The sequence below is a fragment of the Neoarius graeffei genome, chromosome 27 (genome assembly GCF_027579695.1).
Source record: "Neoarius graeffei isolate fNeoGra1 chromosome 27, fNeoGra1.pri, whole genome shotgun sequence".
Lineage (NCBI taxonomy): Eukaryota > Metazoa > Chordata > Actinopteri > Siluriformes > Ariidae > Neoarius > Neoarius graeffei.
In genome coordinates, this window is record NC_083595.1 from 35275971 (window position 1) to 35287748 (window position 11778).

The 11778-nt window shown below is 41.0% G+C and overlaps 1 protein-coding gene across 2 annotated transcripts; it reads left to right on the forward strand.

Moving 5' to 3' along the window:
* Window positions 1-325: 325 nt before the first annotated feature.
* rbpms2b (RNA binding protein, mRNA processing factor 2b) lies at window positions 326-8438 on the forward strand. 2 transcript variants are annotated; one of them, XM_060911930.1, is made up of 8 exons: window positions 326-673; window positions 2158-2235; window positions 2631-2669; window positions 2842-2904; window positions 5630-5780; window positions 6057-6202; window positions 7526-7596; window positions 7678-8438. In XM_060911930.1, exons 1-7 carry the CDS (start codon window positions 623-625, stop codon window positions 7589-7591), a joined length of 594 nt encoding a protein of 197 aa, XP_060767913.1. In that variant the 5' UTR covers window positions 326-622; the 3' UTR covers window positions 7592-7596; window positions 7678-8438. The 2 variants fall into 2 exon arrangements, with proteins under 2 accessions (XP_060767913.1, XP_060767914.1); XM_060911931.1 differs by lacking the exon at window positions 2842-2904.
* Window positions 8439-11778: the final 3340 nt, after the last annotated feature.

The window sequence follows — 11778 nt, forward strand, 5'->3', positions numbered from 1 at the left end:
AAATATCCTTGATTGTGCCTTTTGTGTAGAAATGTTTTGGACAGATATGCCTGGGAAGGCAGAAATGTGCTGCACATGACCATCAGTGTTATATATTGGATAGAGAATGATGGGGGAAAAGACCTAATCAGGACAGTGACCTTTCTAACACTGGATGCGAGTTTGGACACCCAACATGAAATGGTTCACAAGTGTTCAGGACTGAAAAGGAATTAGTCCAATCTGGCAACCCTGCAGGGGACGGGCTACATGTCCACCAGCTGTAGCTTCTCTGTCTGTGATTGCTGCCTTTGAAGACCTTCACGTCTTCACTGATGATCTAATTTGCGCACAGAAGGCAACATGGCACAGGGCTCTCCATGTGGTCCCGGTCTGTGCACCTCTAAACCAATATAAATGTGAGCAGTAGTCAAAACGCCACTTCTTCTCATCCCCACGGTGCACCTTTTCCACCCTCCACCAGCTCACCTTCAGTTCCTTTTCCTTCACCTGCTGCTTTTCGTCTTTGGCACCGCCGCACCACCAGCGCGCACTTTGGCACATTGGATGCACTTCAGTATCGTAAAAGGGGGGGAAAGAAGTTTGTGTACTTTTTTTTTTCTTTTATACTTCAACCATCAGGATGAGCGTCAAATCCGACTCTGAGTCCAACAACAACGTTGTTGAAGAGGAGGTAAGATCTCTGAGCTGTCAAAGTATAGGAGTTGTGCGTTTTTAGTGCCAAACGAGCGCATTATTTTCCTTTTGCGCGCGTTACTATTACATCTCTGTAACGAGAAATGACCTGAAAAGAGCTTAAGTTGGCTTAGTGCTGCTGCAAAAGCCTCTGACTTGTTTTCATTTGTCACACACAAACACTGTATTAATTCAACCCTTTTTCTTGGTTCAGTATTAAGTGTGCGTAAAAGCATAACCAAATAATCAATGTCTACCAAGATGGATCATTCAATATCCAAACTATATTCGTATAGCTGCTGTCTTAACCCTTCTCTTCACTCCCCCCTTCTCCTGTGTAACTTTTTAATATTGGAATATCCATGCCTTTTTTTTTTTTGTGCATTTAATTGACCTGGCTAATTACATATTTTCAATACAGAACAGCAGCTGCAGCAAAAGCCGTCTCTAATTTCAATCATGAACCTAGTTCACTCACTAGTTATGTGGAATCAACTTTACTACCCCCCAGTACTCGGTTACATGGGGTCCCCCAGCAACAATAACCTACACTGCAATATAAAATTCACATAATGCAAGCCTGAAATTCCTGTTGCTGGTATTCTCACAGCCCTTTTTAAAATTAGTCTTGTTTAATAACTCCATAGCTCATGACTGTGCAATTTTGAGTCTGTATTGTGGCTCAGATTTAAACTCCTTTTTCTTAAGCGCTAAAGATTTATAACCTTAGCCCATGGAATCTCCTCTTCAATCAAATCCTGGTAGTGCTGCTTCCAAGAATTTGGAGAGGCGGGAGGACAACATGCAGTCTTGCTGTATGTCAATAGCACTCTTTATAAAATGATGCTTTGTTTTTAACTTCTAACGTGAATCAGATGAGACTGGGTGAGTTATAATCTGTTTTTAGGTGGAGAATGGTTGCGTTCTGTTGACCTCGTAGCTGTAGTACAGAGGAAGGAAACCCCATCATGCTGTGTTTTTGTTCTCCCCTAGCAGCCTATTGTAGAACAGGGCCTCCCACTGAGCTTGAAGTTTGCGCTGTTCAGTACAGATCAGAGTGATGAATGCTGGTATAAGTCAAATTAGAGAATGGCTTTTGCTTTTTTTTTTTTTGATGTTGCTGGAGTTGAAATGTCCCTTTTTTGAGTACGTATGTGCTCTGGGTTAACTATACAAGGTGTTTGAGACTGTTGAGCAGAATTATGAACTTTCTTATAGATTTATGCATTGTTGCATCTTGTTTTGAGGTAGCCATAGTGTGACTTGGTCTCTATGGATGCTGTGTTAAGTCTTATTTTGATGCTTTTTTTTTTTTTTAATCTGAATTTACAAACCAAAGATTTCCTTGCTTAAGCATGAGATCTAATGAGGGTGATTCTCCGAGTTGAGTTTGTCCAAATACTTCTGTGGCTAGATTTTGTTCTGCCATTAAAATCAGTGTGATGCAGGTCATTCAGATGGTTTCCTCCACCTTCTCTCTAGGTGCGGACACTCTTTGTAAGTGGCCTGCCAACAGACATCAAACCCCGTGAACTCTACCTCCTATTTAGACCATTTAAGGTAAGAATGGGTACTGGGGGGGAACTGCTCTCATGAATTTTCTTCCAGAACCAATTGCAGCATTACTACTTGCAGCTGTCGTTTCTGACTACAATGTTTATAATTGTGCTAAAATGATTTTGGGCACAGTAAAATCGGATTGTACAGTCACTTAACTGCTTGCCTCTTTCGACTGTGCCCAGGTTTGTCAAACACATTTGGCTTACTACAGCATGGGCTCTAATTTCAGTTTTGCTCCTGATTTACATGGTGAATGAATAAACCTGATTTAGGTAGTGTTTCGTCACCTTGAGCCAAGGAAATTGTACAGCTTGGTCTCTTATGGGGATGCTGAAGAAATGATGTCTTGGTGGATATAACTTCATGCCTTCTAACTGGATTTTCCCCCTTTTCAGGGTTATGAAGGTTCGCTGATCAAGTTAACATCTAAACAGGTGAGATGTGTATGTGCAGTATAGTGTTCAGTCATGTGGGTTGTTTGGGACTTTGTACATGGAAAATAAGTTCACTTTAATGGTATTTCAATGCAAACTTATTCATCCTTTGTGTAATGTTGTTTACACTCTGGGTAAAGCACAATTGAATTGACTGTCCTTTCTTTTCCAGCCTGTTGGGTTTGTAACCTTTGACAGTCGGTCTGGTGCTGAAGCAGCAAAAAACGCCTTAAATGTAAGCACTGTTGAATTATTGATCTGGTGGATGTTTTGCAGTAGGAGGGTTTTTTGGAAACCAATGTATAAAGGTATTGGGTTTAACCTCTTAATTGCGACGCATTAAAGGTTGACTGACAGGTGAGGTGGTTGCATCTTGCATTTACTAGCTTTACTTGAATGAACTAGAAAATGGCTGAACAAGTTGTGCAATCAGTGTGGTCCAAATAACCTTTAGCCTATTCTGTGGACTCTGGAGAGAGCATTCTCACAGTGGATGGATAGATACTTTGTCTTTGTGGGGGAAACTGGTTCCATGTCTATGGAAAAATGGCAGTGGTAATTATTGCAAGTCATGTTCAAGTATGAATCATGCTTTCATTGGTAGTAATGAATTGTCTGCAGAAGCAGAAAATATAATTCCATTCAGCTATTATAGGCTGTGTTCTGCCACATTGGATGCAAGCTACAGCAAACTGATGCTGCATGGCTAAATTTTAATGTGTATACACTACTGAGCTAGTGGTGACGGAGTACAGTTGATGAATCTGCTTCAGCTGTGTGGACCCAAGCTCCTGCTCATTAATCCCTTGTTTACACTCTAAGCTCATGTGTTGGGGATCCAGTAAGAGGAAAGTATTTGATAGACTATTTATCCAAGTTGAAAATGTTTTGGTGAGTTGAGTTTGAGGTGCTAATGTCCAAGGCTGGTGAAAATGGGGATGTTCTGAGTTGGTGTAAAGGGTGTGTACAATAAGAACTTGAAATGATCAACCTGCAATGTACACTTAACTGGGAGGGAGAGTGGCTTAAATTTCTGTGGATTTTTTTTTTTTTTTTTTTTTTTTAAATGGAGGTCAAGGTCTACTGAATAGCTGGCAAACTTAAACAACTGAAAATCAGACTATCAAGTCTTAAAGCTTGCTGCTTAAGACCCTGTGTCTGGTGTAAATTGCTTCCTTCAATTGAAGGGTTAAGGAACTGTTGGAGATCCATGTCTGCACCCCTGGTGTACATTTAAATTGACCCTAAACCCATTTGAGTTGTGCTTGAAGGTGTGAGAGCCCTTTTTTTTTTTTTTTCTGCAACGGACAAGATTTTCATGCTGCTAAAAGATGGCAAACCCAATTAAACCTTTATTGAGATGAGCCAGTACTTGCATCTGAATGGCAAAAGTATGTGGACCTTTTGCTTTCAGACTCCCTTGTGCAGCAATAACTACAACAAAGTTATTTTCTGGTAACTGATCTGTGGTAGGTTTCCCAAAAGCTACTTAATGTGAAGAGCATCTTAACTAGGGGTTCTTTGTGCTGTGATGCTTTTGGGAAACTTGGGCCAGTCCTGCTTGTGCCTTTTAAAAAAAAAAAAAAAAAAAAAAAAATTGTATTAAGGTTGGGACATTGATGTTCATGCAAACATTAACTTGTTCTTTAAGCTTGTGTGCTGAGGTGTTTGTCTTGCTGGACGACCCACTTTCTCTTGAGCTTCGCTTCATGGGCAGATGATTCTGGTTTCCTTTGGAATTCACTGGAATAATTCAGATTTCATAGTTCTATCAAATGATGGCAAGCCACCCTGGCCCAGATGAAGCACAACAAGCTCCAACCATATTACCACAATGTTTCACTGATGGGATAAGGTTTTCCTTTCTCAAAGCTTGAGGTTTCTCAGTTTAAACGTTCAATTTTGGTCTTGCTTTTCCAGTAACCTTTTGGCTTGTCTATGTGACCTTGAGCAAACTGTAGGTGAGCTCTTTTAGAGCAGTAGCTTTTTCCTTGCAACCCTGCCATACACACCATCTCGGTGTTCTCCTGATGGACTCATGAACATTAGCCAATGTGAGGCCTTTAGTTGCTTATCCAAGCTCTTTGTGCAGTGATGCACTTCAACAAATGTGAAGGTCAGACTTTGATAGATCCCTGCTCTTTAAAAGGGGAACCACTTGCACCTGTCACACCACCGAGTTTGACTTTCACCTTTAGATTAACTGCTAATCCTAGATGTTCATATACTTGTGCCACTCGGTGTTATGTATTGAAATATTCCAATATTAATGACCTACTTGTTTAATTGGGTTCTTGTCCTAAAAGTAGATATCTGTGAATCTGCCGTTTTATGCACAAATTTGGATTAAGGCCTCAACTTTCAAGCAGTGTCATGTTTCTGCATGTGTAACTCTAAATGTTGCTGTTTCTCTTGCGTATAGATTAAGTCTGCAAGTTGACAGATTTTAGGGATTTGACTGCAAATTCAACTTTTCAGGTTGAAATGTAGTGTACAAATTTTAAAGTGAACTAGCTGGAAACTGAATCTAATGGCAGTTGGTTTTAGTGGCTCTGGTCAGTGCTGCTTTGTATGAGTGTTCATGATTAGGTGACATTAGGACACTGGCTTTCCCTACCCTTAGAGGGACCCTTCAGAGTTCTCACTATGAAGAGGTTTGCCTTGGCAGGGAGTAGAACATAGTGTTCACTTTTAAAATGGGTCACACTGATTACTTGCTGCTGTACCATTTTTGGCAAATTTGACAGGTTTTACACAACTGATGCATTGAACTAGCTTGCTCTGGACTAACACCTTTTTCCAGCCCTAATGTACAGCAAGTATAGTACTCTAGCTTTTGTGTCAAGTCAAAATCCTTCACCTGCATGTGGGCACCAACTTGGTACACTCGACTGCACATTCTGCCACACTGTCAGGCACAGCTCGCTCCTATTATTGTATCCCCCACCTTGTGTCTCCAGGGTGTTCGTTTTGACCCTGAGAACCCGCAGACCCTCCGTTTAGAGTTTGCTAAAGCCAACACGAAGATGGCAAAGAGTAAGCTGATGGGCACGCCGAACCCCACAAATATCCACCCAGCTCTAGGGGCACACTTCATAGCACGGGACCCATGTAAGTGTACAGCCACATGGTAGCTTTCACAGCACATGCAAATGGTCACCTATAGCAGAGGAACAAACTAATTCACCTCCAGCGCATGCATGCATCATTGGAGCACTGACTTCCATTTCAGTGACTTACAATGTTTCCACTTCATGTCTGTTTTATTCAGACATGTTAAACATGTCTTGAAAGATGAAGATATTTACTCAATATTGTCTTTGAGCTGGGACTGGGAATGCATTCCAGGTTTTTTAATGGATGTGGTGTGGCTTCCGGTTTCCTCAGATGACCTGACAGGGGCAGCACTGATTCCTGCATCTCCAGAGGCCTGGTCTCCATACCCTCTGTATGCAGCAGAGCTGAGCCCTGGGCTGCCCCACACTGCCTTCACCTACCCTGCTGCAGCTGCTGCTGCAGCCCTCCATGCCCAGGTAATATTTCAGCTAGCCATTAAATCCTAGAAAATGCATTAGTCTGTACACTTTGATTCAGTTATAAGGTAAGATGTCACAGGTAGAAGCAACAACTTTTGGCCATAACATTTCATTGCCTAAATTGCATCTATAACTGTTGGTGCAGTACATGGTACTGTATTGATTAAATGTTAGAGAATATTCCAACAAACTCTCTTCCTGTTGGATTCCACTGAAAAGACTCAAATCCTAGTTCTCCCATGTTTTATGGGAAAGCTTCCATTGCATACACTGTCAGAAATGGGGGTACAGTAGGAGTCCATTTCTGTCCCCAGGGTACACTCAATACTAATACCCTCTAGGGCTCATGATTGGACCTCAGGGTAACCCTACCTTTTTAGGGCTGAAAGGTACATGTTCCCAAGCAGTATATGAAGGGTACAAATGGTACTTTAGAGGGTATTGCCCCAGTGATGAGCTGTTGTACCTTTAGGAGTACAAATTTACTTGAGTATAAAGTTTTTGAAGCTTCCAATACAAGTTACTTTAATACAATCAACTTGGGTACTGTGGTCTAGTGGCTTAAAATGAAATGTAGAAATGTCACAATGCAATGGTGCATGAGGTAGTATCTTCCAGTATGGATTAAATAACTTGTACAGTGCAACTGTGTAGCTGCCCTGAGGGTGAAGTGATAACAGCAGGGCTTCCTATTAAAATGTCCAATACTGCTGAGGTCATTTAATGGAGTGTCTTGGAACACTAGACTTCACATGCCCATTTGCTCTCCTTAACTGTTCTAACAAGAGTTGGTTAAACTGTTGACAGAGCTGCCAGTCAGTCCATTATTTTTCAAAAGTAGTCTTCCTTACTTCAGTCTGATCAGTTTTATTTACTTATCCCTTGAGCAGCTATATGAACCCCATAACTTGAAAGCATTAATCAGTATGACGTGATTGGTTATAAAGTTGAAATACTGGGTGAATGGCAACACTACCTGTTGCATCATACATGGCTCCAGAGTTCTTGGTTCAGTTTGTAGTTTAGGTTGGTGTTTAACCACTCTCATACCACCTACTAGTAGGTGGACTTTAAATTGTCTGAGGTATGGAGGTGTACAGTGCTATGGATAGGATACCAGGATGTAGAATGAAAAATTAAAATTCTTGTTTCTTCCACTAGTCACTGAATTGGATGCCACCACCAAACTTGGTAGCTTAAACTAGTTGTAAACATTGGTTTTACTTGTCTTGATAACCACAAAGCTTGGTCAGATTTATCTTCTGTGCATGCATAGCATATTGAAAGCAATTGTCTTGAACATGTTGTTTTTCCTCGTAGATGCGTTGGTATCCAGCAACATCGGAGTCCTCCCAACCTGGATGGAAATCAAGGCAGTTCTGTTAAAAATGGTGTGGGTTTTTATATAAAGCTGTTTAGGCTCCTTTTTAAGAAAGGTGGCATCTATTTCTAATGGTGTGAATCTGTTACAGCTCATACTCGATTCATCCTGGCCCTCTGGGTTGAGAACATCTTTCTGCTGAACAGGAGGCTCAGATGGTACAACCAGACTACCACTTGCCTTGGTTATGAAATTTCTGTTGAATGAGTTTATAATAAGCAATGTATGGCTGCTTGCCTTTTTCCAATTCAGGGTCTAAGCCAATCAGCTGATTCCTTTTTTTTGGGGGGGTTTAGTACATAAATGGGTTTTGTGCCCCTGGTCCTCTGTATTTCTCCTTGGATTGGTGTCTCATCTGTTACCTTAGCCATTTGTTTGATATTAAGGAGTGGCCAGCTCAGTTTAGAGGGGTTGGGTGTCTGCCCAGAAAGCTTGTGCAAGCTGTGATTGTGTGAACCATTTTAATGTGCCATCTTGTCTAGGCTTATGTTTTCATACAAGACAGCTTGACCTTGCCAAATGAACAATCCAAGTATAAAACGGGCTATATGGGGGAGAAGAGTGCAATTAAATAGTAACCTAATTTATTTCTTTATTTACGGATTTAATAGTCAGTAGAACAGTTGTTGAACTGTTTTTTCCTTTGTTAGATTTGTCATGCTGACAGAAGTCTAACATGGTGGGTGGCAGATTTAACTTGATGTTAGATTGCTGTAGAAGGATGCATGATGGTGCATGAAAAATTATGCATGAAGGGGTTTTAATGGATAGTACATATGGTTAATGCAATCAATTTACTTGTAAAGTCTGTAGAGTTGTATGATAACAGTATTAAAACATGTTAAAGCATTACACTGATCTTGCCCATTTCTGATTAAGAGCAGGGTATTGTGATTTCCTGCAACTTGGCTTTTCTATCAAAAAATGGGGATGGTGTACATGTGTGCCATGATCCAACCAAATAAAGCAGATAACCAGAGTCCAGTTCTGGAGGGACTGCAATGGAAGCTCAATCTACAGGTTGATCACTGTATAGTGAATTTGCTGGGCAAAACTGCCCTCTAGAGGTGAAGAATAAAGGACTTGTTACTTGGAGGTAGCTGAGAGTACATCTATACTTTTATTCTTTGGGTACAGTGTAGTCACAGCCCAAAATTGTATTTACAACTTGTAGTTATTGTACAGTATATGCTGTGACTAATCTATCCTTAGTAGCTGCCTTGGACCTATAAATAGACTGCATGGTAATTAAAACAATGGGGGGGGGGGAGCTTTTGCTCTGATGGAATGACTGTTGTAATCATTTTAACGTACCTAATATTCAAATAATTCAGAGATATAACATCTGTGCTGTTTAGGCTCTGAAGTTTAGTGACTCCCTGGCTCTGAATGGAGAACTTTTCGTAAAGGATAAGACAAGGTTGTAATGACTTATGAAAGGAACTGGTTTGATAAACATCACTTTAAAAAAAAAAAATCTGATGCACATGCAGTTTTTAGTTGTCCAAATACATTGGCAACTCCAGACAATGCCTATTTAAACCTAATTCATAGGGGTTACATATAAGTGCCAGCAATTTGGGAACAGCACACTTCAGTTTTTATGGACATGCTTCCTCTCAGATGCTGACTTAACCTAGAAATTATTTTTTTTAAGTAGTGTCTAACAAGTTAGGAAGAGGTTGAGCTCAGATGTCAGGAAAGCAAACTCAACCCCTAAATACACAATAGAATTAACTAATGGGGCTGTAGGCACACTTGACTCAACCCCTGGCCAACATGTAGAACTTGAACTTGCACACTCTGGGTTAGGATGGGCTATAGATATTTGGAGCCAAATCTGTGCCAATGATGTGGTCAACTTCAGGAATTATATCAAGTGACTACGCTTCACTTATAGCTAAATTCATGGACAACATAAAACTACCAGGAAAAATAGTGGCCCAAACTGCAATTCACTTGAGTTGGTATAACTTGGTGTTTCCCAATCCTTCTCTTTGAGCCCCCCTCTACTGCACATCTTTTCTTTGCTCCAAGCCAAACACCTGATACAAGTTAGTGTGATGAACATGCCCTTGATTAAATCAGGTGTGTTCAGCTATTCAAAAGTGCCAATGAGGAGTTCAGTCAGATAGGTAGAACAGGGAATGAGGAAAAGCAGGGGTAGTAGGATTGTGAACCACTGATGTTCTTGTCTGTACACTACATGGCCAAAGGTCTGTGGACACCTGACCATCACACCCATATGTGGTTCTGCTACAAAGTTGGAAGCATGCGTGCACACACACACACACGATCATAGAGAATGCTTGTGTTCCATAGCATTACAACTTTTGTCGATAAGGAGTCCAAACCTGTTCCAGCATGACAATGCACTGTGCACAAGATCAAGCCCATGTGGACGTAGTGGAAGAATTTTACCGGCCTGCATAGGACCCTGAATTAAACACCCCACTGAACACCTTTGGGATGAAATGGACGGACAGCTATGGAAAGGACAATCTAAAAGGATTTGGTTTGCATTTTAGTTGCTATAGGAACAAAGAGGTGAGATGCAGTTAGGTTGACTTGGGGGGGGCCTTGGGCTGAGGTGCCCTTGAGCAAGGTACCTGACCCCTGACTGCTTGCCGGGTGCTCTGGTGTGGCTGCCCACTGCTCTGGCTGTGTGTGCGTGTGTTCACTGCTTCAGATGGGTTAAATGCAGAGGATGAATTTCACTGTGCTTGAAGTGTGCATGTGGCAAAGGCTTAAAAAAAAAGGGAAGGAAAAGCAGCTCAGCGCCCCACACTAAACTGTAGAACCCCATGAAATGAATTAACACAGCTGATAAAGGAAAATAAAATGCATGAGTACTGGGGGAAAGGAAAACAAAACCCTACATTGGTGAATCACAAATGATTTCCTCTTGAAGTAGATATGGGACATTCCACCGAATGGGTGCCATTTGCTTGTTGTACCACTCCCAAATTAAACTTAATTTGTTATATCTTTTCAACACTGATTATAATAACACATATTTAACTATTCAAAAGGCTCAGGCTATGTTATTTATTTTTTACAAGGTTTGGAAGTCAAAGATGGCTGCATTTTTTTCAGTCCTGTTACCAAAACTCAAGAGACATCTGAAAGTAACAGGACTGAGTTTTTAGCCTAGGATTAGCTAATACATGGAATTAAGCCACATGGCATCATCGCTAATAGCATGACCACACTTAGCACATTCTAGTGATTTACCAAAAAGCTGTATTTTTAAAATAAACAAATATCATCTAAGAAATAATTTAAGTAACAGGACAGTATGTTGACATTGACCTTATCAAAGTTAAAAAATCATCAAATATACAGAAAAGTAAATGAGAGAACTAACTTTTGGCCTTCCCATGGCCTTCAGAAGACACAACTGATGTAACTTCCTGTTGAGCATGTGATTTATGGAATGTTCCAAATTTGTCAGATGGGGTAATATGTTTGGGTAACAGGACTGAGTGAAAACCCAGGGACACGACTAAAATCTCATCTCATCTCATCTCATCTCATTATCTCTAGCCGCTTTATCCTGCTCTACAGGGTCGCAGACAAGCTGGAGCCTATCCCAGCTGACTACGGGCAAAAGGCGGGGTACACCCTGGACAAGTTGCCAGGTCATCACAGGGCTGACACATAGAGTAGACACAGACAACCATTCACACTCACATTCACACCTACGGTCAATTTAGAGTCACCAGTTAACCTAACCTGCATGTCTTTGGACTGTGGGGGAAACCGGAGCACCCGGAGGAAACCCACGCGGACATGGGGAGAACATGCAAACTCCGCACAGAAAGGCCCTCGCCGGCCACGGGGCTCGAACCCAGACCTTCTTGCTGTGAGGCGACAGCACTAACCACTACACCACCGTGCCGCCCTATTGTGGATTTCTTATGAAAAAAAATATATATATATTTAAACCATGGATAGGATATGAAGTCACACAACAGTGCAAAAGAAATACTGTTTCTGAAGGATTTCAATCATAATACTTCATAGTTAAGTATAAAGTTAGAGTGCGGGGACAGGTAACACATGCTATTTTTCAGTGTTTTAGGTAGTTTTTATTAATCCTTACAATTATATATCTTAAATTTGAAATCAGATCAATGGGCAGGACATTCTGCGTCATAAGGAAATGTATTTTAAAGTACATTTTTATGTG